General features: G+C 50.0%; 1 protein-coding gene across 1 annotated transcript in view; it reads left to right on the top strand.

Moving 5' to 3' along the window:
• The window catches only part of ADCY3 (adenylate cyclase 3), an 80,827-nt gene that overhangs the window by 47,114 nt on the left and 6,280 nt on the right, over positions 1-27,433 (top strand). The window contains exons 5-17 of the mRNA XM_063078642.1: positions 9,319-9,449; positions 10,030-10,141; positions 10,313-10,440; positions 11,762-11,920; positions 12,753-12,930; positions 17,557-17,685; positions 19,228-19,370; positions 19,520-19,681; positions 22,147-22,234; positions 23,085-23,201; positions 25,014-25,273; positions 25,574-25,639; positions 27,112-27,193. Of these exons, the coding sequence (XP_062934712.1) occupies positions 9,319-9,449; positions 10,030-10,141; positions 10,313-10,440; positions 11,762-11,920; positions 12,753-12,930; positions 17,557-17,685; positions 19,228-19,370; positions 19,520-19,681; positions 22,147-22,234; positions 23,085-23,201; positions 25,014-25,273; positions 25,574-25,639; positions 27,112-27,193 (1,755 nt within the window). The remainder of the gene's footprint in view (positions 1-9,318; positions 9,450-10,029; positions 10,142-10,312; positions 10,441-11,761; positions 11,921-12,752; positions 12,931-17,556; positions 17,686-19,227; positions 19,371-19,519; positions 19,682-22,146; positions 22,235-23,084; positions 23,202-25,013; positions 25,274-25,573; positions 25,640-27,111; positions 27,194-27,433) is intronic.

Raw genomic sequence — 27,433 nt, 5'->3', positions numbered from 1 at the left:
TGTAAAAGCCCCTCATGAGAATAAAAATGAGATGATAGATGGAAAACACTTTGGAAAGGGGCTGTACAAAGTCCTAGTTGGAGAGGAAACAGAAGCTGGTTTGGATGTGGCTCTTGCTGAAGGAGCCATTTGAGGTCAGTGCCACACCAAGCCATCTGTGTACTTACACGAGTACGGAATGTCTTTTAAAAAAATTCTCAATAAAAATTCTTATCTGGGTGTCCTGCCAATAAAATAGCTAGTATCCCTTTTGCAAGAAGAGGCCTCCTTTCGGAATTTATTGTCAGGGTCCATGTCTTACTTTTTGATTGCCGGCGTGCATTTATCTTGTTTTCTGAACTGCTCTAGGAGTGTGCGGAGGAAGGGAGGTGCCCTGTGCAGTGGCTGTGTGGCCTCTAGCTTCATCTTCCTCCTCTGCTGTAAAGTGAGGCGGAGGGATGAGCTGGCACCAGGATCCCATCCAGGACTCTCTGATTCTGTTCTCTGTGTTGCTGTCCCCTGGGAGGTTGTACTCTCCTTATGGAGATGACCAACCTCCTGCTAATGACAGTCCACTCTGGGTGGGTGGGCAGATTGCCATGGTCCCCTGGGAAGAGGCGAAGCAGCCCAGTTCCTTCCTGCCGAGATGTTCTTCTCTTCTTTACCAGAGTGGGCATGTTCAGCATGTCTAAGGGCATTTCAAGACAAGAGAGCTTCTGGGTATTGAAAAGAAGTGGGGTCGGGTCTTGGATTCTATATGCTTTGGTGCTTTAACCTCCCTAGCTCCAGCCTCCTATGCTGGGTGGAAGTGGGCCCTGACCCACTCTGAGGCCTTGTGGATTTGAGGCTCTCTGAGTATGGCCCTGGCCTGCAAAGGGGGCTCTCTTTGCATCTGCCAAACACATATCTAACTTTTTAGGCAGCCCAATGGCATTTACCTGTGATTAGGGCCACCGAGGTAGACTTCAGGCCTTACTCCAGCCTCCGCTTGGCTCTGTGGGTGTGTTGGGGTAGAGTAGGAGGCCCAGAGGAAAGAGCTGGAGTTGTTTGCCTTTATTCCCATGTGAACACACTCCAGGGCTTAGTTGGGGCTCTCAAGGGTTGCTAAGCACTCCAACTGCCACCTAGCAACAGCAGGCATCCAGAAAATCCAGGTACAAACTACAGAATGATGAGCCTTTCTGAATCACATATTTAGAATTTCTTCCCAGGGTGTGGGATGTGGTTGAAGGAGGATGTAGCGGAGGATGGAGGGACGACAGGGGAGGCAGCCAAGGCAGGCTGCACGTTCTCTTGGGTAAACCAGCTCTGCGCTTTGTCCTCCTTCAGGGAGGAGAGGGTTGCCCTCAGTCCCCACCCTGCAGAGAGGAGGAAGCTGCGGTCCTGGGGCATCTTGGCAGCCTGTGCAGAGCTCTAGGTCGGAAAACCATTCACCATCTTCATCCAGGCACCTGGGGACCATGGCCGAGGTGGACAGGGGCTGGGTTTCTGGTCAGCTGTTGGGGGGGATGCAACAGACAGAACAGCTGCTTCACTCACCTCTCCTTGTGTTGGACCCAACACCCAGGGTCACCTGTGACTAGGAATGGTGTTTCTTCTTCCTGCTATGGTCTTTCCCTAGGTGGGTGACCTTCTGACCTGGAGCAGGTCCCAGAGGAAAGAGCCACCCATTTACCTGAGAATCAGATTCTCTTCGGGAGCCCCAGAGCTTGGGACTCTGGAATGCTGCCATGTCATAAGGCCAGCTCTTGTTTCTTGTTTTTCTGAAAGTCCCTCCGCTCTGACCTTTGCCCAAGCCTGCTTTACGGTTCCCCTGAAGACCTTTTGCTTTGACGCCAGGGTGTAGAATTATCTCAACCTTGAACTCTGTTCTTACAGGAAGTTGGTGGGGCAGAGGGGAGTCAGGGCAAGAGGGAGAGGCAGTTGCCTCCTGGCCCAAGGTTGGGCTTCCATTGCCAAACCTCCAAGTGCCTGCTCTTGTCCTGGCCACAGTGAGGTTGGGGCTGGGGGACCTGCCTCCTTGGGGAGCCACAAGTGCAGGGAGAGGAGAAGAGGTTGGTATGGAGCGGGAGGAATGTGCTTCCACCTCTCGTTCATTGCCTGGCTCTGCCTCATGTTCATTGCATGGTAGCCTCCTTGTTGTGTTAACAGCAGCTGATATAGGAGGCTCAAACTCACCGTCTACTTGACAGGAGCCACAGAGACACATCCCCTGACATCAGTCTTGAAATCTACTTGCTGTCTTAACTTCTTCACAGAACCACTTGTGAATATCTAATATCTATAGTTTTTATTTTAGCCTTAAATGCCTCTTGGTGTGAGAAAGCCGGAAGGTACATTCCCCATGATGTGAAGTAGGAGTTAGTACTTCGGTTGTTCCAACTTGCACCTCTTAGGTTTCACAGAAGGTCCCTCATTCCAACATTCCAGGATTTAGCAAAATAAGTGCACATTTTAGGTAATACAGGTGATGAGCCCACAGAGAACAGGTTGCCCTAAAGCCATAGTGGGCTTGGTGGCAGTGGGAGGTAATTTTCTGTGTCAAGGGGGGCCTGAGCAGTGGGGGCAAGGATAGCACTGCTGATGGCCCCATGTGCGGGCTGTGTTCCTTCCAAGCTGGGGCTCTGTCAGGCTCTGGCAGGTCTTAAGCCCCTACCACATCCTCCAACAGCATTTTCCTCCCCAAACTGTTGTAGCATCTCCTCTCTGTGGCCAGTGTGGCCAGTGTTCCAGTGTGGTACATTCCACCTTTATCTGGCTGTAAAAATGAAGTTTTATTTAGTAATAGGACTGGTTTATTGAACACTTCCCTTATGCTAGGACCTGGGCTGCATTTTGACTGACTGGATTATCTAATTTAATAATACGATATTTCATTTAATAGCTGGCACTTCCTCCTGAGGAGGACTGTATTTGAGAGATCTATTAATAAGGAGAATCAGTTAGTCCCTAGACCACATCAGGCCTATGGGTAACTGTTTTGTTTGACCTACCCAGAGTTTTAAATTTTTCTAATACTTAAAAATTTTTATATTTTATATAAAAACCTGGAGTTTTGACTGTCCTGGAAAATGGAAAGATCTGACAGTACAAGGCTCAGAGTAACACTTACATTCATGTCCTCGCTAGGTTACTTATTCATCACGTGACCTTGAGCCAATTATTTATGCCCTCTGAGCCCAGGTTTCTTTGTCTGTGAAATGTGATAAGAAGAGGATTGTTAAGAGATCTAAAAGAGAACATTCACACCACAGACATTTCAGGCACTCTTCTAAGCACTGGGGAGCTGTGAGCAGAACAGGTTCTAACGGGGGTGCTATGTCAGGAGGTAGGAAGGGCTGTGGAGAAAAAGCAGGGGAAGGAGCTTAGGGAGTGCTGCGGGTGAAGGGGTGCTGCTGTTTAATATCTTGTGGCCAGGAAGGCTTTCTGATAACGCGAGATTTGAGCAGAGACCTGAAGACAGTGAGGGCCTGAGCCACATAGTGTTCAGGGGGAGAGAGCAGTAAGTGCAAAAGGCCCTGAGGTGTGTTCACAGGACATCAAGGAGGCCAGTGTAGGTGGAACAGAAAGAGTGAGGGGGAGAGGTAGGAGGTGAGGCAGAGAAGTTTTGAGGGCCAGATACTGCAGGGCCTTGTAAGGACCTTGTAAGAAGGGAGCCATTGGAAGGTTTCAGGTTTTAAATGGGTCAGTGTGGTTGCTGGTGGAGGAGACAGCAGTGAAAGCAGAGAGAGCAGTTAGAAGCTGTGCAATCATTTTAGTGAGAGAGGTTAGGGACTCAGATCAGCATGGAAGTGGTGGAGGTGATGAGGGGAAGTAGGATTCTGGGTATGTTTTTAAGACAAAGCCAACAGGATTTACTGCTGGATGAGAGAGTGATGGCTCTGAGGATTAAAATCCTTTAGTCTGAAAGCAATTGGAAGGGCAGTGTTGCCATTTACAGAGATGGGGAAGATGGTGAAGGCATAGGCTTTGGCCAGGAGTTGGGAGTGGGGGCAGGACATGCTAAGTTTGAGATGCCTCATCGCCACCCAGGTGCAGAGTTGGATGGGACACATGCAGGTGGTTTCAGTGCATAAAGCTTGTTTTGTGCACTAACCACATGTCTGGAAAGTTTGAGGGCTCTGTGTCTGCATTTGCAGACTATTGCATGGGCCCTGCCAGGCTGAGGGGATTTTAGATCATATAGGACAGCACCTCCTAACATGCTGGTGAGCTTAGCAGAACTGGGTGACTTACCTGGTGAACCTCAGATACACTTTTATTGTTTTTACCAAGAATAATTAGTGAGTCTGCTACCAAGTACCATGGATGAGTCCTAGACCTGCCTCCATGCTTTATTCTGCCCAGAGCCACTTGGGGTCTTAGCAGACACCAATCAAAGGGTCCAAAGAGGATAGCACATTATAGAAGATCCCGGTGGCCTCTGCAGTGACTCCCTCACTGTATCAGCCAGTGTCCCCTTTGTGTCCTGGCCTGTTCAGTTTGGAATATGGTGTGATGTATCCGAATTGGCAAAAGCAACATGGGACAGTAGAACCCAGAGATCTGGCTGAGGCCACACCTGGGATAAGCTATAATCATGTGACTTGTTAAATATGCAGCAAGAAAGAAGTCAGTGAGTGCAAAATAAAGTGCAGGGCACAGAGATAACATGAAAGGGCCGAGGGAAGGCGGGCCAATCTGAGGAGACTGTTAGAAATGTATGGAGGGATTTAAAGAACATGATGGATGTGGGTTCTTCAGCAGCATTTCAGGAAGAGGGAGGGGAAGTGGCAAATGTGTGGTGGGCAGAGACGAGTCTTGATCAGAGTGATAGGGCAGAGGTGGGGGTGGGGGTTAGTGAGGAGTGAGGTTAGTGGGGGTGGGGTGTGAGGGTGTGGGGAGGTGGTGGGTGATGAAGAATGATGCCCTGATGGACAAAGTCCTCATTTCAGAAATATTCATTTACTCCTCATGAGCGAGGGATTGGAGTCAGAAGACTAGTCAGAAACAGGCTCAGGGCCTGGAGTGGAGTGGCAGCTGTGGGTGGAGACAGTAAAGAAAGGTAGGAACAACATTTGGAAAGAGGACTGGCAAGAGTCACTCCTTCAATAGGACACAGCAAAGGGAGCAAAGGCAAACACCATAAGCCCTTTACGAGTGGACATTTTGTCTGTGTTGTGTGCTTAGGCCTTCACGCCCAGGGTGGTATTAAGCTGCTGCTTCTGGGTCAAGGACAGAAGCAGGTGGTGTATGCTTCCCTGTAAGACATTGCAAGCACCCTTTCCCACCAGTCACAGATGTGACCTCAGCATCCTTCCCAATACAGGGCTCCAGGCAATTGAGCACATGAAATGTGGCTAGTGCAACTGAGGAAGTGACTTTAAAATTTAATTTTTTTTTTTAAAGATGACCAGTAAGGGGATCTTAATTAACCCTTGACTTGGTGTTGTCAGCACCACGCTCTCCCAAGTGAGCTAACCAGCCATCCCTATACAGGGATCTGAACCTGTGGCCTTGGTGTAATCAGCACCACACTCTCCCAAGTGAGCCGTGGGCTGGCCCTAAAATTTTTAATTTTAATTATATTTAAATAGCTACATATGGCTAGTGGCTACCATATTGGACAGTACAGATACAGAACACGTCCATGATTGCAGAAAGTTCTGTTAGTGCTATTCTCGATGGTGGTGGCTTGCCCCTCAGACCATGTCTCCTAGTACACAGCTCATTAAGTCACCAAACCTCTAAGGAGCATCTGCTCTGTGCCAAATATTCTTGGTGAGGGCTCTAGGTACCACACACGTGGCCATCTTTGGACCCAGTGGGCGGTCTCCTGAGACTGCAGTCACCTTGGCCCGCCCAATGCCCCCTGTCCCTGGGGACTGCACAGGAGTTCAGGCCAGTAATCAGAGGTACCGTATGCTCAGTGTACCCTCTCCTGCTCTGGCAGGTAAGAGCTCTGGGATGACTCTGGGTCTGTGTAATTTCTGTACTCTTCAAGCATACATGGCCTGGCGGTGGCTTGTTAGTCTGACTCCCCCAACACTGAGTTAAATGTGGCCCTGCTTTTGTCATGGCGCCTGTCAATCTGGAGCCTCTCAGGACATTGGCCTTGTGCCTGTCCTCAGGCTGGAGGGTCTTATTTTCAAGATATGCTGAATATTAGTAATGCAGCTCCTCCCTCCCACTGAATTCCTGCAGCCTTTATGAAAACAAGAACTCTTGCCTTGGGAGACCAGTCACTTCTGACTTGACTGCTCTGCTCATCTGAGCTCTTTGAAGTACTGTTTACCTTTTGCTGTCCCTGCATTTAGCTCAGGGACTTGCACAGATGACCAGTGACTGAGGTTGTGACCATGTCTTTTGGATCTGAGCCCCCTAGTCTAAATGGCAGCAGCACTGGAGTTTCCAGATTTCGCACAATGTAGTCCTTTGTACTATCAGCAGGGAGAGGTGAGCTATTTGGGTTTTGACCCCCCAGGGCTAGAGGACCTGGTCCTTCTACTCTTCATTTCCTGCCTCCCACAGCCTTCTCTGCTTAGCTGGTCAGGGCAGGATGGACACCCTGGTCAGGTCCAGTGACCTTTGGCTTCCAAATGGCCTGGAAGCTCCAAAAATCTGGATAAATTGGAACTAGGACTGACAGGTTTGTGGAACAGCTGTGGGTCTGCTCACAGCCTGTGATGGGTTGCAGTGACATGTATTTGTGTCTGTGTATATGAATATACAGCACCTATATAGGACACACATGGACAGATGCATGGACATACCCATCCTACAAACAGACAAGCAGACTTCACACACATACCTCACACATACACATGTGCCCCCCCCCCCACACACGGCCACCTGGATACTGTTGGTTTTTCTCTCAAGTCTCTCTCCCTCTCTCTTACAAGGACGTTGTAGAAACTTAACTTCTCACCAGGCAAGCTCATTTACCCAGATCCCTCCTGGCTGCCTGGCTGCCTGGCTGCCTGGCTGTAATTAAGTCCTGAATGCCTCATCAGAACATCAGCTGTAACAACTTGGGGCCCCTGGGAACAGTGCTGGCCTCCTTCCTCCATCTCAGTCCTCAGCCAGCACAAAGTGAGGCCTGGCATAAGTCACTGCTGAGGAGAAGGGGGCTTGACTGGTTCCTTCTCAGAGCCTAGTGGAGGCCATATTGACAGACTGCCCTGGCCAGGGCTCACAGCTCACCTGAGCAGCTTAGCAAATCTCTGTCTACAGATGAGGAGGCCCTGGCCCAGAAGGTCAGGAGGCTGAGCATCCTGCCCCAGGCCACTGTGGCCTCTTCTCCCAGGGACCAGGACCTCCCTACCCTAGGGCTGCACACCACCCTGGGCAGGCCTGGGATGCTTCTCCCAAGGATCTGGGTGATTTTTTTGCTCTACCCGGAAAGCCTACTAGAGGGCTTGTTCTTTTTCTTTCCAGACTTTGGTCCTTTCCCAGAGAGGGTCAGGGCCTTGACTTTTGTTACCATACTGTGCTCTTAGGATAACCATCAAGGCACCGCAGGGCAGGGGAGACACTGTGAAGCAGTTTACTCATGTTCTTCCTCTCTCTGCAGAGGAGCTGCACCTCACTGCCCCAGGTCTTGGCTCCCTGAGTTTGGCAGATCCCCTCTCCTCCAGGCCAGCCTTCCATCCCGTACTTGACTCCTACCTGGCTCTGAGGACCCAGACACCAACAGTTAGTTTTCAGGCCACCTCGGACCCAGATAACTCCTGTGACCTGCACTCTGGACACAGAGCTCCTCGACGTCCTGAGGTCTGTCTGCCTCACTCCTCTCCTTTCAGCAGCTGACGGCTTGGCAACGCTCTGGCCTGGTCACCGGGAACTGCTCCGTCACGGGGGTCAAGGCCACCTCCCCCACTGCACATGTCTATAACTTCATCCGGATCTCAGCCCTTGACCATAGCCTCTGCTTCTCCCAGGACGGCCTCCCCTTCTTTGCTGCCTAGCCCATGGCCTGTTTAGTCACGTCCTTGCCATCAGCCACTGTTCTCTTGCCCCTTGAACTTTTACAATTTCCGTCCTGCAAAACTTCAGCTTGAGGTTCTCCCTCAGTTTCCTCACTGGGCACCATCATCACCTTCCTCTCCTCGGGACGAGGCGCCTGCTGGCTTTCTCCCTCCTCTGACTTCCCATGCTGCAGGACTCCTTCTGTCCCTTGTCTCCTCTCTCTCCTGTTTCCCTTCTGCGCAATGTAGCCCCTGGCTTACCCCACCACACACTGGCCTCAGCTTGCAGAGCTATGGGCTCATCCTGGCAGCACCCCAGATTCAATATCCACAACCAAACTCCCATCTTTCCCCTCACTGCTGTTTCTCCTCATTTCAGAGACTGGCACATCCACCCAGATGCCCAAGCCACAGACTTTTTCTGAAAAGAGCCAGATAGTAAATATTTTCAGCCTTGTGGGCCATATGGTCTCTGTCGCAACTACTCACCTCTGCCGTTGGCACAAAAACAGAGGCGGCATGTGAACAGATGAGCCTGGTTGGGTGCCAGTAAAACTTCTACTTAGGAAAACAGGCAGATTCGGCTCACAGGCTGCAGTTTGCTGCCCCCTGGTCTGAACCATGGCCGGCTCGCGAGCTGTGTTTCTGCCTCCACTGAAATACCTGCGGGGCCCTGAACCTGGTACAGTTCTTGTGTGTCTGTGCCTTTGTGTGGCTCCCTCTGGCAGGAAAGCCCTCAGCAGCTCATCTTCAAGACTTGGCCAAGCCTCACTTCTAGAAAGGCCTCCTGATTCCCCCCAACTCACGACCCCTGGCAGATTTTGACCCCTGCCTTCTTTCTGGCACAGTCCTCTGCTCTCCCATCTCCAGTCGTGGTATGTATCACCACAGGATGTGCTTACCTGTGTCCCTGTGAAACCTGAAGAGCTTTGAGGTACAAACTCTCTGGTTTTTGCATCACTGGCATCCAGCATGGCACCTGGCATGCAGTAGGTCTTTCGTCAGGTTGAATCTGAATTTCGCAAGTGATTTCTAGGCAGAGGCATGGTGGGTGACACAAAGGTGACTCAGTGCTACTTCTGCCCTTGAGGGCTTACCATGCAGTAGTCGACACAGGACCTGCCACATTTCTCATGTAGCATTTCTGGCTCCCATCAATGCCCTGAAGGGGCCATCACAACCTGAGCCTCCTCAGTGCCAGAGCTGCCTGTCCTGGGCCTCTCGGGCTGCTCCCGATGTGGATCTGTAGGCCCCTAGGGAAGGTCAGCGTGGTTACTGGCTAATGTCTCTCCCCAGGATTGGGGGATTTCTTCCCAGAAGTACCTGAACTCAGCCCTGGAAGAGTATGGGCCAGGCCTCGCCTTCCCCTCTAACACTCCCTTCCTTCTTGCAGGAGAACCTCATGCTTTCCATCCTGCCCAAGCACGTGGCTGATGAGATGTTGAAGGACATGAAGAAAGATGAGAGCCAGAAGGACCAGCAGCAGTTCAACACCATGTACATGTACCGCCACGAGAACGTCAGGTGCGCTGGGCCCTGAGGCTTGGGCTCCGAGAGCAGACCCCACCAGGGAGGGGTGCGCCGGGCACAGTGGGGTTTGAGCGTTTCCCTGGGGGTTAGAAGCAAGGCCATCCCCACAGTGGGAGCCTCCCCTCCTATCCTGAGCTTGTCAGCCCTGTGGGACAAGCTATGCTGGCAGACATTAGAGCTGAAACGTGCCTTAGGCCGCCTGGTCCCACCCATCATTGTGCAGACATCACCCAGGCAGGGAAAGGACTCCTGAGAGGTCACCCAGCTGTTCAAGCTAGCACTGGGACTAGACCCTTGACCCTGGTTCTAGGAAGAAGCACGGTTCAGCCCGGGGGAGGAGCGGTCATGTGGGGGTGGTTCCCAAGCACGATGGGGGAGGCCCACAGAGAAGTCTGCACAGGTAAGCTCCAGTGTCAGAGCCCAGGTTTGCCTGGACGTGCCGTTCTCACTGCTCTGGGGGTTGAGCAAAGCCCTCCTCCTGTCACGAGCTGCCGCCTGCAGGCTAGAGCAGGAGCTGATGTGGGGTCAGGTGCCCCGTCTGGAACTTCAATGCCTGTGGTCCCTCCTCCCACAGCATCCTCTTTGCGGACATCGTGGGCTTCACCCAGCTGTCTTCTGCCTGCAGTGCCCAGGAGCTCGTGAAGCTGCTCAATGAGCTCTTTGCCCGCTTCGACAAGCTGGCGGCCGTAAGTACCACGACCCCCGCCCGGCTTGCAGGCTGGGGGCTGCCCTGGTAGTCTGTGCTGACCCTCCTTGGCTCCGTGATTTTCTCCTGCCTGTTCTTCCTCTGCTTTCTTTGCCACTCCTCCATGGCCAAGAAAGAACTCGGGAGCATAGGCGTTGCCCTGTCCTTTCAGAAATACCACCAGCTGCGGATCAAGATCCTGGGCGACTGCTACTACTGCATCTGTGGCCTGCCTGACTACCGGGAGGACCACGCTGTCTGCTCCATCCTCATGGGGCTCGCCATGGTGGAGGCCATCTCGTAAGTGGGGGCCTCTGGGAGGGAGGGGGCTCTCAGGGCATGTGGTCCCCACCCTTTAGAAGCAGGCCTTCTGCGCTGGTCTGGCAAGACCCAGCCAAGGCCCCATGGGGGTATCCGTTCGTGGCGTGGATTACAGCCCTTTGGATGGAGCGTTGGCCGATAGGTGGCTTAGTCCCCAGCTTTGTCCCTGGCTCTGGGAAGTTGGGACGTGGTTTACTTTGCTCACAGCCGAGGGAAGTTGCAAGACTTCCACAGACCCTGGAGCATGCTTTATAGCCTTAGTCCACATCATTTTTTTCTGCTGAAAGTTGCAGTTGAGAAATTCATCACGCCACCTCACATTTGCTGGGACCCCCCCACACCAGCTGCTCTCCCATCTCTTCTCAGTGTTTTCTCATCTTGACCCCTTCAAAGCAGATAGGTTCAGGGATTGCCATCCCCACGTCAGGATGAAGTGACTGCTGAGGTTTCATGATGTAGGGGGTGGCAGGGATGGGACTGGAACCTGGGCTCTGTGTTCCAGCCAAGCCCACCCACAGTTTACCACCCATGGGCTGTGAGGGTGGGAAGCTGTCCTCCCTCATTCTTCCACTTTGTTCCCCTCTGGGGTCTCTCTGGCTGACTTACGGTCTCTGGTGGGCCCGGGGTGATACCAAGCACCGAAGTGGGAAGGGACGCTGTTGCTGCGGCTTCTGCCCAGATGGAGTCCAGGAAGTCGGTGCTCTTCACCACCAGCTCTGAGGGGTGGCCTTGCATTTTTACCATCTTCCATGTTCAAACCCCTCTAGCGTCAGCCTGGAAAGAAACAAATGCTGCTTTACTCTGGGGCAGTTGTTTGGGATTAGATACTTCAGCCTTCTCTCCCCTCCCCATCAGGCACGTTTCTGAGTTTCGTGTTTGTCTCTTCCTGGAGTTCTCAGTGAGAAGTTGTTCCCAGCTATTTTGTTCACCACTGTATCTGCAGCACCCAGGGCATGCCTGGCACATAGTAGGTGCTCGGCGAATAAATGAATGATTGGAAAAGAGAAACTGGAGATCCCTCTGGGGAAGAAGGAGGGGGAGAAGAGTCACTCTGCCCTCCCCCAACCTTCAGTCCAACTGGCCTGTGATTGCTGAATCTGGGCTCAGGCCCTGGCTTGCTTTAATCCCAACCACAGGTTACACAGCTGAAATGCAGGCAGAGAGCTGTGGGGGCACTTACTAGGCCCCCTCGGCCTGGACTGGAAGGAAGGCCAAGCAGAATTCCTCTTGCAGGGGGCAGGGGCTGGCCACCTTGCTGAGGGCCATGCCCTGACATCTCCTTTCTGTGTTCACCTGGCAGGTATGTACGGGAGAAGACCAAGACCGGGGTGGACATGCGTGTGGGGGTGCACACGGGCACCGTGCTGGGTGGTGTCCTTGGCCAGAAGCGCTGGCAGTACGATGTGTGGTCCACTGACGTCACTGTAGCCAACAAGATGGAGGCTGGCGGTATCCCAGGGTGAGTACTCCTTCCAAGGGGGCATGTGTGAGGACTGGGGAGCGACATCCTGTCAACCCTTCAGGGCTGTAGCCCTGATGAGGGACAAGGGGCCTTTTGAGGGTGCCCTTCCACCCCAGAGCAGCGTTTCCCCATTCTGCCCCTGACCCTGCCTAAGGCCGTTCTGAGACCTCCCTTGGTGCCTGCCTCCTTGGGCCTGATGTTGGATGTCGCTTCTCTTGCCTGGACCTTGCAGTAGTTTGCCCCCACCCCCACCCCTGTTACCCACTGTGGGGCTGCCCCAGCTCTGCTATCACAGCCCAGATCTCCCCAGAGATGTCAGTAGTAATAATTAGCTAATGGGCTCAGAGGTAGCATTTCCCAATGTACAACGCACTGGCACGTCTTACTTGACTTCTCTCACAGTCAGCCAGTCCCTCTGCCCTAGGGTGCACAGGCTGAGGGAGGTTCGGCCCAGCCTCCCCAGCCCGGGTCAGGGAACTTTCCTCAAAAGCAGTTATGATTCTCTCCCTCAGTGGTGACACCTCAGAAATGGGTTTTATTACCCCTGATGGTGGGAGTTGCAACTGAGGATCATGCAAGTGGGGAGTGATCGGACCTATGACTTTCTAAATGCCTTATCTCATTTGACACTCTCAACCGCTGTGAGAAAACACTGTATTCCTGTTTTATGTAGCCAACACTGAGGCTCAGAGGGGAGTAGGGGCCACAGTGCCCACATAGCTAGTTAGTGGCAGGACTGCTGCCCCATGCAGCCCTGTCTGCTGACTGTCCTAGGGGGTGGGAAGGCCACCTCTGGCTTATGCCCAGTGCCTCCCTCCCTGCAATGCAGGCGCGTGCACATCTCCCAGAGCACCATGGACTGCCTGAAGGGAGAGTTTGACGTGGAGCCTGGTGATGGGGGCAGCCGCTGCGATTACCTAGATGAGAAGGGCATCGAAACCTACCTCATCATTGCCTCCAAGCCAGAGGTGAAGAAAACAGCCACCCAAAATGGCCTCAACAGCTTGGTGAGTCTCCCACCCTCCCCCTAGAATTGGGAGTTGGAAAGGAAGAGATTAAAAATAGAGAGACTGTACAAGAGTTGGCAGGATTTGAAGATGGTTGACTGTGAGAAGCGAGGAGCAGGTTGGCATAAAAAGTGACTCTGAGTCCTGCTAGCAGGAGAAGTGGTAGTATCCTATCAGAGGGAAGACTGGTTTCTGGGGAGCTAGTGAGTGTCATTTGTGGCCGTTTGAATTTAAGGTGACTGTGGTATATCCCAAAACAATATCCAGAAGGGGAGGCCACTGGAAATATGTAAGTAGCTGGCTTGGGGATGGGTCCCCTGCCTGGAGGAAGTGGCTGAAGCCACAGGAGTGACATGGATGCCCAGGGAGAGAGTGCACAGAGTGGGGGGTGCAGTTGGATTGGTCATTGTAGAGGAGAACGAAGGCTGGGGAGGTTCTGAGTGGGAAGTGAAGAACGAATGGATAGTAACAATAGAGCCATCATGGGGTCCTGCCTTCTGGTCTGGTCTTTGTTTGGGGTCTCCCCGTGTCTCTACAGAGCTGAAGCACGCAACAGCTTCCCCAGGTTTGTCCACAACCACAAACTTCCCGACAGTCTATCTAATTAGAAGCCACCAGTGGCTGCTGCAGAAACCGATCCCTTTACTGTCCTCTGCTGAATCTGGAAATTGTTTTATTCCTTGAATCTATTCACTTAAAAACCCTTCACTCTTCCAGTCATGAGAATCCATCTAATGAGTCTATTAGCAATTAAGTTTGGTGGCTCTCAGGGATGTCATGTCATTAGGACCATCCCATGGCTAAGGCTTTGTCTAATTATGGCTTAAGCAAAGCCTGCTCTTGTGTGGCTATAGGAGCCATGACTGAAGAGGTGACTCCTGATAAAGTTTTTTTTTTTTTTTTTCATCTTTTTTTTTTTTCGTGACCGGCACTCAGCCAGTGAGCGCACCGGCCATTCCTATATAGGATCCGAACCCACGGCGGGAGCGTCGCTGCGCTCCCAGCGCCGCACTCTCACGAGTGCGCCACAGGCTCGGCCCCTGATAAAGTTTTAAAAGATAACTAGATGCCTCCTCCCCTCCCCCAGATGCATGTGATGACTAGCAAATCAGACAGTAGATAAACGGAAAATTCATCCATTCAACAAATCTAATCGCAGCCCCTATTTATTGAGGACTTCTATGCATCCCTTACTCCCATTTTATCCCCCAGACAACCCTGGGAGAACGGGGCTATTGTCATGCCCACTTTGCAGAGGAGGAAACTGTGGCCCAGAACCTTGCACAAACTGCAGACTAGTAGGGAGCACAGCTGGCATCTGAAACCAAAGCCTGCACTTCTGCCCCACCAGCCACATTGCCTCCCAGATGTCTGTCAGGTCTCTCCTGAGTGCACGTCCCTCCTGTGTGCAGGTCACACTAGCTCAGCCCGAAGGAATGCAAAGGTGAACATGACATGTTTTCTCCCCGCTAGGTGCTGAATGTTAAAGCACAGACAGTGCAAAGTATTTTGTGTTAAGTGGAAAGTCTGAGCTACAGGAAATGCTCTAAAGAACTCAGAAAAGTAGGAAGCTGCCTTTCAGAAAATTAGAACATTTAAGGATGGAAAGTAGAGACCTGTGAAATAAGATTTGATTGGCCACAAATTAACCTTCATATTTTTAAGAGTGCTACATGCAGAACTTCAATATACTCATTAGAACAAATTTAGAATGTACCTTTTGCAGCTGTTTGACAAAAAAGTTGACTGTAATTTAAGAAGTCAACTACCTTTGGGAGGTGATAGGAAATTTACAATTACTGGCATATGACATTTTTAATAAATTGGAAAATGCTACTCTTTTTTAAAAAACTTACTCACAAATTTGGTTTTATTAGGGACCACTGTGAAGTCACAGAGCAGAAGGCAAATATATGTCTTTGTGACACCACCGCTCATTCTTGTTGGTTCTAATATTGTGCTTTACTTTGTTTACATGTTTTATTTAAGAAACCCTTGCATGGTGCATAATTTGAGCCAGGACTGCTCTCAGCCCATGACACCCCTGAGAGGATCACAGATGAGAGGGACCTGAGACAGACAATGGTTGCTCGGCAGAACGGTTTTTATGAAACTGTTTTGCTTGGCTCATTATTTCTAAATCAGAAAAAAACTGAGTTCATGGATACAGAGCTTAAAACATTAGCACAGAAGCTCTGGGCTAGTTGGAACAGGTTCCTGCTGTTTATTGCTGGGCCTGTCACCCCAGATGCCTGCACTGGACAGGAGCACAGTCAATGGTTGTTGAATGAATTTAAATTAGACTTCATTTTTCTTCTTAAATACTTCATTGGGCAAATATGTCAGTATCATTTCTAATAAAAACAGGGGTGGTGTTCACTTTTCAAGACTTTTTTTCCCTGATATTTTGAGGCAATCCAGATTTTCAGTATTTTTATAAAGTTTACTTTTAACAATAGTGCCCTTGCCTGAAAAACATAAATTTCTAGAAGTAAAGAGCTGGATTAAAGGTTATGTATGTTTAAAGCTCAACCCATGTTGCCAACTCATCCACCTTCCGACGCCCTCCCTGGGCCTGCACCCCTGCGTGCTTGACTCACTTTGTCTTTGTTGATCTGAAAGATGAAACCGTAGTATCTCATTGTGGTGGTCTCATTTGTTTAATTATTAGTAGGGCTGGGCACTTTTAACATGGTTGTCAGCAAGGTGATTTTCTTCTGTGAATTGCATATTCATATTTTACCTTTGATGGCTTTTTTCCCATCTCTGATTTGTAGGAGTTCTTTGTTTATCAGAGAAGTTAACCCTTTGTTATATGCCATTTATCAAATATTTATCAGGCAACCACTATGTTGTCTCCTCTCTCACTGTGTTTTAAGGGAACTTAAAAGTTTAGCCACCGTAGATGATACCAGTTGTCTTAACTACGAGGCTATGTAACAGCTGTGAGCCCCAGTGTGCATTGATAAGTAAACACCTTATCACAACTGTCTAAGCTCATGTGATTAGCTTCATGATTGTTTAGAAAGTCTCCAACTCAAGATGTACTGGTATAAGGCAGTGTTAACAGATCACCAAACCTGCTCAACAGTCACTGGGTCAGAAGGAATAAAGCACGAATGAGGATGATGTAGGGAAGGTAATGCATGAATGAGATGGGAATGACAATGGGAAAAGACAAGGAATAAGTCATTTCTCTGGGAGTCACAGGAGCAAACACAATTCCATTTGCAGAAATCTCTCCCCATGGTTTAGCGGAATCAAGTGATAAGGGGGAGAGTTTGAGGAGAATTTCCGTAATGAATACTTGGCAAAGTGTTAAAAAGTGATAGACAACTCCCTGTCAATTCTAACCTCGTCGTCAGTCTCATCCAGTTTCATTGTTTTAAATTCCATCTCTGACAGCTCCCAAGTTTATATCTCTAGCCCCAGCAGCTTCCCTGCCCTCAACTTACAGCCATTTGTAGTTCTCCATTTGTCTATATAACAGGCACCTCAGATTTCACATGACCAAAGCCGAGCTCCTCATCTTCCTCCCCACTCTAAAACCTGCTCTTCCTCAGTCTTCCCCATCTGATAATGGCAATTCCATTCTTCTAATTGCTCAGACCAAGAAATTTGAAGTCCTCCTTGATTCTTCTCTTTACAATCGATGAGCAAGTCATGTTGACTCTTCCTGCAAGATATATCTGTAATCCCACCACTTCTTATACCCTTGTAGCTTCCATCCCCATCCGAGCCACTATCATCTCATGCCTGGATCATTGCAGTAGTCTCCCTACCTGCATGTGCCCTTGCCCCTCCATCTTCTTTCTCACCACACAGTCAGAATCATCCTACTAAAATATCAAGTGAAATCACATCTCTTCCCTGCTGGAAACCCTCCACTGGTCTCCCATCTTACTCAGAGTTAAAGCTGAAGTCCCATCAGTGGTCAGTAAGACTCTGCAAAGCCTGGCACTCACCTCCATATTCCCTTGTACACTCACTGTTCCCGCAACACTGGCCTCCTGGCTGTTGCTTAAATATTCCAGGCACAAGCCTCTTCCAGGGCCTTTGCACCAGCTGTTCTGTCTTCCTGGAATCCTCCTCAGATAGCTCCATGGTTTACTCCTTCAGGTGTTTACTGAAATGCTATCTTCAGTGACTCCTTCTCCCCGACTACCCTCTTACTCTCCCCACCAATCCCTATGCCCACCCTCCTACTTTCTCTTTTTCCATAGCATAGCTTACTATTTTCCTGTGTACGGTACATTTTGCTTATTTGTTTTGTTATTATCTGTCTTTCCTCATTAGAATGTGAGCTCCACAAGGACATTTTGTCTGTATTCCTAGGAGTTAGAACAGTTCCTTTCACATAGTATGTACTCAATAAATACTTACCAAATGAACGAATGAACTGTTTCTCTGTTGCAGTGTTTAACTTATCCTATCAAGGGAAAATACTAATCATTGGGGAAATGGGTTTACTGTTCTAGAGGAGGACTGGAATTGTGAAATTTCAAAGACAATGAGGCTTCTAAAACCCTAGTGAGAAGATTCCAGACTGATAATAGACCAACTGTAGGCTACGGTGGGCAGCTGGCTGTGTCTGGGATCCCTGATGGCCACTTCTTTCCACTGCAGGCCCTGCCAAATGGAGTGCCACCTTCCTCAAAGCCTAGCTCCCCTGCCCTCATTGAGACCAAGGAGCCCAATGGGAGTGCCCACACCAGCAGTTCCATGTCGGAGGAGCCTGAGGAGCAGGATGCCCAGGTAGGTGCAGGGCTGAGACCAAGGAGGGCTCACTGAAAGCCAGGATGTGGCTGGGAATGAGAGGGAACAAGTTGCTGCAACTAGAGTCCTACGCTTGGGGTGAGGGTCCTGACCTAGGATCTGCTTCTTTGTAGCAGTGTAACCATGGGCAGATCACCCCCTTTCCAGCCTACCCCACTGTCTTATAGGTTACATGGGATGGGTAAGGTCAAAAGAGGTGCTCACCTCTAGGGTCTTGTCTAGCTCTGATGGCCCAGAATCCTGTAGATTTGAGATCAGTGAGGACATTCATGGAAAATTCTATAGGATCTGAGACTGCTTTGGAAGTGAGACTTCAGACGGGGCTCAACTCTCTGTCTAGGTCCAAACCCCAGAAGTTCCATGCACAGATGGGGCATTTCCAAAGCCCAGAAAAAGTAAGAAAATAACTTACTTCCTTACTGTCCCAGAGGGCAGGGTTCGACTTGGGAGAAAATCCAAAATCTTCCCATTACTAAAGAGCTTCTTGAACATATTCACTGGTAAAGGTAAATGCTATGGAGCAGGAATTCCTGCCTCGCCAAGGTTGCTGTAAGCCGGTGGCAGCACCACCAGCCTCACTGCGCAAGGGAGTTGTCTGCGATGTCTTTAGATCAACTGCTGCAAGGAAGACAGGGCTTAAAGTAAATTGGGTTTTTCTTGAGCACCACAACATCCAGTAACTTTTCCTTATCGTGATTTTCTTGGTAGAAGGTGGAAATACTGACTCGATGTAACTCATTAACAAGGAGGACACAAATACAGCTTTAGCAGCCTGTGATTTTTGTGTCCTAACCATTAGCCAGTGTCACTCTGCTCCAGGATATGCTTCATGGACAGAAGTTCCTGGTGAACCCCCCACATCATTTTTACAGAGGAGAGAAATGGGGGTGGGGAAGCATGAATTATCTGGGGTCAAACAGTCAACCAGTGGCATGCCTGAGCTTAAGGCCAAGGTGTCTCAGTTCTGGCTTCTCTCAGATGCACTCTTAGGCCTATTCAGACAGCTCTCACATGCCGTCTCAGTTATTTGGACTTAACGGCTGTGTCATCACAATCTGGATTACTGTCTTTGGAGTTGATGCTTTTCCTTTGTGATTGGGAATAAGATGGTCATGAGCTCCTTCAACAGCTCCCTTAGCCCTAGGGTTGGGTGTCATTCATGCCCCCAACGTGCCAATGCTATGGCTGTGTGTGACCTCCCATCTCAAACTGCAGGTCTCCTGGTCAGGAGCCAGCGTGCTGCTCCCCACAGCACTGCCACTAGTGGGCAATCACTGCAGAGCCTCTGGTAGGGGCCCAGGGAGACCAGGAAGGACTGTAGTTCTAGGTCCAGACCCAAGCAGGATGGAGCCATGTGGGACCATTGGGAAGAGTTTCTAGAAAATGTTTTTCAAGCTAAAGGGAATAGTCCTGTTGAGTATGATCTCTTTTGTGCCCTTCCTCCTCCACCTTGGTCTTTCCCAACTCCCCCTCATTGCTCTGTCCCACCTGCCCCACTAACTCTGCCTCCCTGGCTTACAGGCCGACAACCCCTCATTCCCTAACCCTCGCCGGAGGCTGCGCCTTCAGGACCTGGCTGACCGCGTGGTGGATGCCTCTGAGGATGAGCACGAGCTCAACCAGCTACTCAATGAGGCCCTGCTTGAGCGAGAGTCCGCCCAGGTGTAAGTGGCCCCTGCAGGCGTCCTGGCCCGCCGCTCCTCACAGGCCTCACGTGGGGTTCAGGAAACTACAGTCATCTTAAATACAGCCTGGCCTGGTAGGCTGAGGCAGAGGTGGCATTTGTGGCTCATGGGGCTTGTTTCCACTGCAGGGTAAAGAAGAGAAACACTTTCCTCCTGTCCATGCGGTTCATGGACCCCGAGATGGAAACCCGCTACTCAGTGGAGAAGGAAAAGCAGAGTGGGGCCGCCTTCAGCTGCTCCTGCGTCGTTCTGCTCTGCACGGCCCTGGTCGAGATACTCATCGACCCCTGGTGAGGGAGTGGCCGTGGCGGGAGCTGACAGGCCAGGAGAGGGTGAAAGGCCACAGTGGTGTGAGGGGGCGGGCACCTCAGCTGGGGCCTGATGTCACGGCACAGGCCTTGACAACTCCCTACCCCCACCAGAACAGCCCCAGCTGGCCTCAGGCTCAGGAATGCTAGATGATGCCCGGGCCCCTTCTTTCTCTCTGCCCCTGGCTTCTGGAGTAGCACTAGCATCAGAATGGGGCACTCACAAGGGCCAGGAAAGCAGCCTCTGCCTCCAGGAGGCCAGAGACCTTGGCTGGATGGGCCCTAGAGTGGTTCCTGGGACAGGGATGGAGATGCTGCCTCAACTTCAGTCACCAAGGCTGACCTGGCTTCTCTTTCTTGTCTCATCTTAGTAAGGATAGATTTTAGGCTCTGGGTGTAGACTGATGTCCTCTAACACAGCAGCAAGTCCTCTGGGGCAAGATGGGGTACTCTGGAGTCCTTGCCCCAACTGCTGAAGCCCCACCTGAAGGATGGCCACCACCCTGCCCTCTCCCTCCATCCTGCTCAGGGGTTCCCATCAAAAAGCAGGGAGTGTGGGGTCGTGTTTGGATTACAATTTGGGGGACTGTAAAGAGCCTTGCACTCAGTCACACCATCTTAGGCTCTGGACATATGACTGTGGGAGGGTCACAGAAGGCTCCTGGAGCATCAGTTCACTCATCTGTAAAATGAGGATAATAATACCTGTCCTGTCTCACTCTCAAGATTGTAAGGATCGAAATCATTCATTCGTTTTACAAATATTTATTGATTCTGTACTTTTTGCCTGGGGATTGAGGTCTAGAGATATAGCAGTGAACACAACATATAAAAATCCCTGCTCTCACGGGATTTATATTGTAGTAGGGGAAGACAGGCATAAACAACTGCATAATTAAAGTATGTATGCAGGTAGTGGTAGGTACAGATAAAAGTAAAGCAAGGAAAGGAGATGGCATGCTGGTGGGGAGTTTTATTTTGTTTTGTTTGAATTTTTATGTAGGATGGGCAAAGCAGGTCTCACTGATAGGGTGATACTTCAGTAAAGCCTTACAGGGGGTAGAGAGCAAGCTGTCTGCTACCTAGGGGATGCCTGTTTCAGACCAGTGCTGAGGTGGGAGTTGGCCTACCCTGGAGGCACAGTGAGGAGGCCTGGGCAGCAGGAATGGAGGACACAGCAGGGACAGGAATAGGAGCTGGGGTCAGGGCCCTATGGACCGTGAAAGGCTGCTGGCTTCCCTGTCATGACATATATTTGAAAAGGATCACTCTTACTGTGTTGAGACCAGATTTTAGTGAGCAGGGGCAGAAGTGGTGACCCTGACAAGCAACAATGGCTACTTGGGCCAGGCTAAAGTTAGGGAAGATGAAGATGAGCAGTTGGATTCTGAATTTTATTGACTGATGGGTGGATTCCAAATATATTTTGGAGATAAAACTGACAGGATTTGCTGACACATCAGTTGTGGGGTGTGAAAAGTAGAGTCAAGGACATCTCCAAGGTTTGTGACCTGAGCACATGGTGGGATGCAGTTGCCCATTAATCATGATGGAGAAAAACATAGGAAGAGGAGAGCTGTTGAGGCAAAGAGCAGGCGTTTGAGATGCCTGCCAGACGTGTCAAGGAGGCAGCTAAACATGGAGTTGGGAAGAGGATGGGGTTGGTGATGCAAACTTGGGAGTCAGCCACACACAGCTGTGTTGAAAGGATGAGCCTTGGTGAGCCCATCAAGGGAGAGTGTTGACCGAAAGAGAAGAGGTTCAAGGACTGAGCTGGCCCAATAGTGTGTATAGATGGGGAGACAGAAAGATCCTGAAAACTGAGTGAGAAAAATGTTTCAAGGAAGGGTAAGAGGTGACTGGGAATGGGATACTGGATTTAGCATCACAGCAGTTTCTGCAAGAGAGGTCAAATGGGAATGGGTGGGAGAGGATTTGGAAACAGCAGATTTCTTGGAGGTAGTGAGATAAAACGGACATGGAAGGAGCTTGTCCACTGTAAAGCTCTGTGTGGTTGTCAGAGGGTAACTCTTAGCAGCCCTGGGCAGTAAGGGAGCTGCCTGTTCCATACTGTGGTCTTTCATCACAGCTACGTGGCAGATGCTCATTCCTAAGAATCCCTCTCCAGGTTTCTGTTGGGCTCTACCCAGTCATTCATGAGTCTTCCTCTCTCTGGGAAATGTCCCAGTCAACAGTTACAGCTGGGTAGGGTGGCACATTCCCAGGCCCTGTGCTCAGCTGGCAGCCCCTCAGGTCAGGGCCTGCTAGTCTCATTCTGTGCAGGAAGCAGTAATAATTCCGTGACATCACATGGAACTTCTTGAGCACAGGCTGGTGCCATGCTTACAGGCCCTCCCTTCTGTCTCCTTTCCTTTACTTTTCTAGCCCCCTCACCCAATCTCACTGCTCCCTCTGGCCCCTCCCCAATTGTCTTCTCTCTGTTACAGGCTAATGACAAACTACATGACCTTTGTGGTTGGGGAGATCCTGCTCCTGATCCTGACCATCTGCTCGCTGGCTGCCATCTTTCCCCGGGTAAGAGGAACTTCTCTGTTGAGCTCGGAAGCCTCTGGAAGTGAGTGGCACTCCCTCTAAGACTGAATACTGATGGAGTTATGCTTTCTGTCAAGTCCTAACAAACAGACTATCTTCTGTTTGAATGGTTCAGGCATTTATCCATCTATCCATCCATTCACTGTCCCCTGAGCACCCCCTCTGGGCTGGACTCTGGTGGGCTACAGCACTGCAGCAGGCATAGGCAAGGCAGAGTCCAGATGAACAGGAAACTGGATAGAAAGGTGGTGGAGGCCAGGCTGGAAGGTGGGTTGGCTCAATTGTGAAGGACCTTAAAGGGATTAAGACGTTCCCTTGTAGGCAATGGGGTGCCAGGCAGAATTTTTGATCAGAATGACAAGAGAAAAGCAGTGCTTTAGGAAAGTTAATCTGACAGGTGGCTTGCCAGGTAATTTGCAGGATTTAGGTATACTAACCCAGGAAAGGCAAGGGTAGCTGGGCACAGACAGCTAGCCCTGAAAATTGTTCCCTGTGTGACCTCACCTCTGGGGGATAGGGCCAGTGTTGGCTGGTGCTGCCCACAGCCTCCTGGAATGGTCACTGTGTCCTGCATCTGCTCTGGAAAGGGCTGTGATCTGGAAGCCATGGTATTGCACAGACACCTTGAGTAGGACGATACAGTGCACCAGACTCACACGACCTCTTCTTAGCTCTGCCCCGTTTTGTCAGTTTTCAGCTGACTCACAGGCAAAGCACTGCTTTTTAGGTTCCTGGAACTAGAGTATGGGAGCGACCAGAGTCATTGGCAGCCATTGTCTGCAGAAGAAAGGGCTGTCAAATGTGATGGCCCTTGATATTCCCTTCTTTCTAGGCCTTTCCTACGAAGCTTGTGGCCTTCTCAACTTGGATTGATCGGACCCGCTGGGCCAGGAACACCTGGGCCATGTTAGCCATCTTCATTCTGGTTATGGCAAATGTCGTGGACATGGTGAGCTCCTGCTGTCCTATTAAAGGGACAACCCCCGTCCTTGGTGGAGAAAGGCTTCTGTGTTGGCAGCATGAGCAGTTCATCAACCTTTTCCTCTACCATCTAGGTTGGGAGCGGCACTTAGGTTCCTAAGCAGAACGTCCCAGCCAGATGGAGGTCTGTCGTGCAGAGAACCTCTGAGACTGACCTGTTTCCTTACAGCTCCTCCCTCTCCCAGAGTCCAAGAGCCCAGTCCCATGTCCCAGCCCTGTGCTAGGTGCTTTACATACGATGACCCATTTAATCTTTATAACGATCCTAAGAGGCTGGTATCAGTATCCACACTTTCATATAAACTAAGGCTAAGAAAGGTTAATTCACTTGTTCTAGGTCACACAGCCAGTAAGTGAGTCAAGAATTGAAGTAGTTCAAAGTCCCAATCCTGTTTTCTCCTTCCTTGTATCACTGCTTACAGGGCATAATACTCCGAAGCATTCTGCATATCTTAAGTATTACTTACAGTGTGCCTAGTGTTGGGTATCCACCAGGACCAGGGAGATAAACCTGTCCCATGACAGGAGCTCTCCTCTGTTTAGCCTTCCTCCAGGTGGGTCAGTGGGGACAGGAGCTTCACAGCATCCACATGGCCAGGAGCAGACAAAACCATCTTCTGTTCCCTGTGCTCCTCAGTTCATGGAGAAGCTGGGGAGTCCTCTGAGGGGCAGCCAGATGCTTTCTTGGGGAGAAGGGACTGGAGCTGGAAGCCCAGGTCCAGTGATTTAGAATAACCAGGCATTTATGGAGCATTGAATGCTTGGAGCTGCCACTGATACTCTCTTGTCAGTTGTCCCGACTTCTTCCAGTTTTGGAGGTACCACATGCATTCTCTTCAAAAGTCCTCCTTCTTTCAAATATAATGTTATATTATTTGCTTTTAACAGTTTAATCACAGAAATAAAATCAGCATGGAGACTTAGTCTGACAGTAGGATAGTGAAAAAGCTCTAGGGCTGCGACTAATTGGTCAAAAGTCCAACTGGAATGAGGAATTAGGAGCTCCAGAATCTCACATGCCCATGAATTGCATGGTGCCCACCATAGAGAGAAGTCCCAGACCCCTTACATGTCAGAATACATCTGGAGCCTAGTGCCCACATCTGGGGACCACTGTTAATGAGAGTCACAAACACTCTGCAGGACATCTAGAGATGCTGTCACCCATGGAGGGCTGAAAAACTAGGGAGGTTCAAAAACCTTGCACATGTCAGAATTACATGCTGAAAACATACCCAAAGCCAGACAAGCCCCAGTGGTTGAAAGTTACAAGTAGGTTTGGTTCTATTGCCTACATCTGGCCAGTGTGGAACAGGCTCCAGAAGGTAGTGAGTTTCCCCCACATGGAAGTATTTAGGCAGAGATTGGCTGTCATCACAGGGAAGCTGGGAGTGGAGTCTGACAGGCCCCACGGCCCCTCCTGAAGCAACAGTGGGATGTGGGGAAGAGCATGTGGGATGGAAGCCTAAGCACTGACTCCTAGTTCTGGCTTTACCACTTGCTAATTGTGCTACTTTGGGCAAGTCCAGCGTCTCTAAGTTTTCTTTATAGTAGGGGCAGTACTAAAAATACTCAGAGAATTTTTGTGCACGTCAGTGAGATGATGGTAAAGCTCTTAATAGCAGTTACTAACTTTTGTACAATTATTCCCCGGCACACTTCCCCATCTTTCTTGGGGTTTCTGAGGGAGCTAGGGGAGGTGGCAGCTGGTTTACACAGCCATGGCATAGGCCTCTCTGACCAGCGTCTGCCGTTCCCTCCTGACTGTCCTGGCCTCCAGCTTAGCTGTCTCCAGTACTACACGGGACCCCGCAACGGGACGGCAGGGACGGAGCTGGAGGGCGGCTGCCTGGAGAACCCCAAGTATTACAACTATGTTGCCGTGCTGTCCCTCATCGCCACTATCATGCTGGTGCAGGTCAGCCACATGGTGAAGCTCACGCTCATGCTGCTCGTCACGGGTGCCATGGCTGCCATCAATCTTTATGCCTGGTGCCCAGTCTTTGATGAATATGACTACAGACGTTTTCAGGAACACGGGTAAGATGAAGCCTGATTGGGAGCTGTATTGTCTTTTTCCTCCCACTCCCCCAAGGCCCCATTTCAGGGTCATGGTCATAGGCCTGCACTGAAGTGGCTTTCTGCCTCTAGGCTCATCACAGGCTTGTGTGGGAACCTGAATTCATGGCTTCTCACAGACATGTCACTGGTTGGCTGTGGTCTGAGGAGAGATCCTTTCCACTCTCCATGAGTGGGAGATTTGGGATACTTCTGGGTTTGTCTGGGCATCAGCCTCTTGTACCCAGATGGGGCCTGAGTGTGCTATTATCTGTCCGACAGCTTTCCTGTGGTGGCTTTAGAGAAGATGCAGGTATCTTCCACCTCTGGGCTCAATGGCACTGACAGGTAAGGGCTTCTGTTTTCCCCTCCTGTCTGCATTGACAGCCTTTCTTCTAGAGACAGGGATGACAACAGGCCAAAGCCCCATGGTCTCACCCTTCCAGAGGCACGGGATCTGGTTAGAGGGGTTGGCATGTTTCTCTAGGAGGCTGGAGCAGAGACAGAATAACTCTAGTAAGGTCCCAGATATCCGGGCCTCTTCTGTGTCAAAAGACAGTGAGCTCAGAGAGCAAAAGCAGTGTGGTGTTGAGGGTGGGCTAAGGAGGCTGGAAGGAGGTGAAGTGAGAAGGAATTACCAAGTGCATGACAGCTGCATTGAACTGGAAGACAGAACAGACAGGCAGCAGGAAAATGAGGAGGAAAGAACATACCACTGGGACTAGACCTGGATTCTGACCCTGTGGCAGTAAGTAGTTCTCTATGGGGCCACAGGCAGGTGTTTCCCCGAGTTTCAGTTTCATCTCTTGAGGAAGATATTGAAGTAGAAGTTCTCTCTAAGGTCCCTCTACCTCTAAAGTTTCAGATTTCATGCTTCGGTGACTTGAATAAGCCAAGTAAGTTAAAAAAAAAAAATTACTTAAAAGAGGATGGATAAAAGATCCGAATAGGTCCTTCACAGAAGAAGAGATTTGAATGGCCACTAACAAATGAAGGGCATTCAAGTAATCAAGAAAGTACAAATTAAAACCATAACAAAATACCAATACATACCTGCCAGTTTGGCAGAAATTAAAGTCTGACAGTGTTGGGTACAATGGTAACTTGTACTCTTGGTGGGAGTATAAATTGGTACAACCACTTTAGAAAAAATCTGGAGTTATTTAGTAAAATTGAAAATAGATCTGTGATGTGGCAATTCCAAATTTACATACATAGAGAAATTTGTGCACACACATGTCCCAGGATATATGCACAAGACTGTCTGTAGTAGCATTGTTCATACACACACACTCAAATGAAAACAACCCAAATGACAACAGTAAATGGACAAATAAATTGTGGTATATTCATACAATAGAATACTATAAAGTAATGAAAATTAACTATAGCTCCACACAAAAATATGGATGAGTTATAAAAAGCCATGGTAAAATTGTGCCCTGGTCACATTGCTGTCAAGTCCCATCACTGTGATGTTAGTCTCACCCTTCTCCAAGTTACTACACAGTTGTAACTACTTCTGTGATCAGGCAGGTAATGCAGTGTTTATTAAGCATCTGGGGATCAGCCCTGATGTGAATACCAAGTACAGCCTGGAGGGGCCGGGAGTTGCTTGGCCATTAGGTAGGAGCCCAATGATTTAAGAAAGCTTTGCTGTCCAGAGGGAGTCTGACTTGATGTGGAGGAGCCTAAGGAGTTGGGGGAAGCTTCTGGGGCCTAGGATGAGAGGAAACAGCACAACCCAGTAGGAGGGAATAAAACTCTCTTCCAAGAGGGCAGAATGGGCGCTCTCAGTTGCATTCCTCTCTGCCCAGCAGACTGTCCCTGGTGCCTTCTAAGTACTCGATGACAGTGATGATCATCATCATGATGCTGAGCTTTTACTACTTCTCCCGCCACGTGAGTGCCTACATGCCCTCCTCTCCTCTTGTGCTGCCAACCCACCAGGGCCTCCTGAGAAGCCGTCCTAGGATCTAATTAGTGAAGTTTCTAAGAAAAACCGGTTCCCTTTACCCAACATGGCATGTGACCCTGGTCAAGCCACCATCTTCTCTGTATTCTGGTGTCTTCCTCAGTAATTTCAGGAAAATAATTCTTTATCTCTTCCTTCTAACCTCCTCCAGGACACTAAAGGAAGCA

This window comes from Cynocephalus volans, chromosome 14 (genome assembly GCF_027409185.1).
Source record: "Cynocephalus volans isolate mCynVol1 chromosome 14, mCynVol1.pri, whole genome shotgun sequence".
NCBI classification, from domain to species: Eukaryota; Metazoa; Chordata; class Mammalia; order Dermoptera; family Cynocephalidae; genus Cynocephalus; species Cynocephalus volans.
This window is presented reverse-complemented; position numbering and strand designations above follow the sequence as displayed.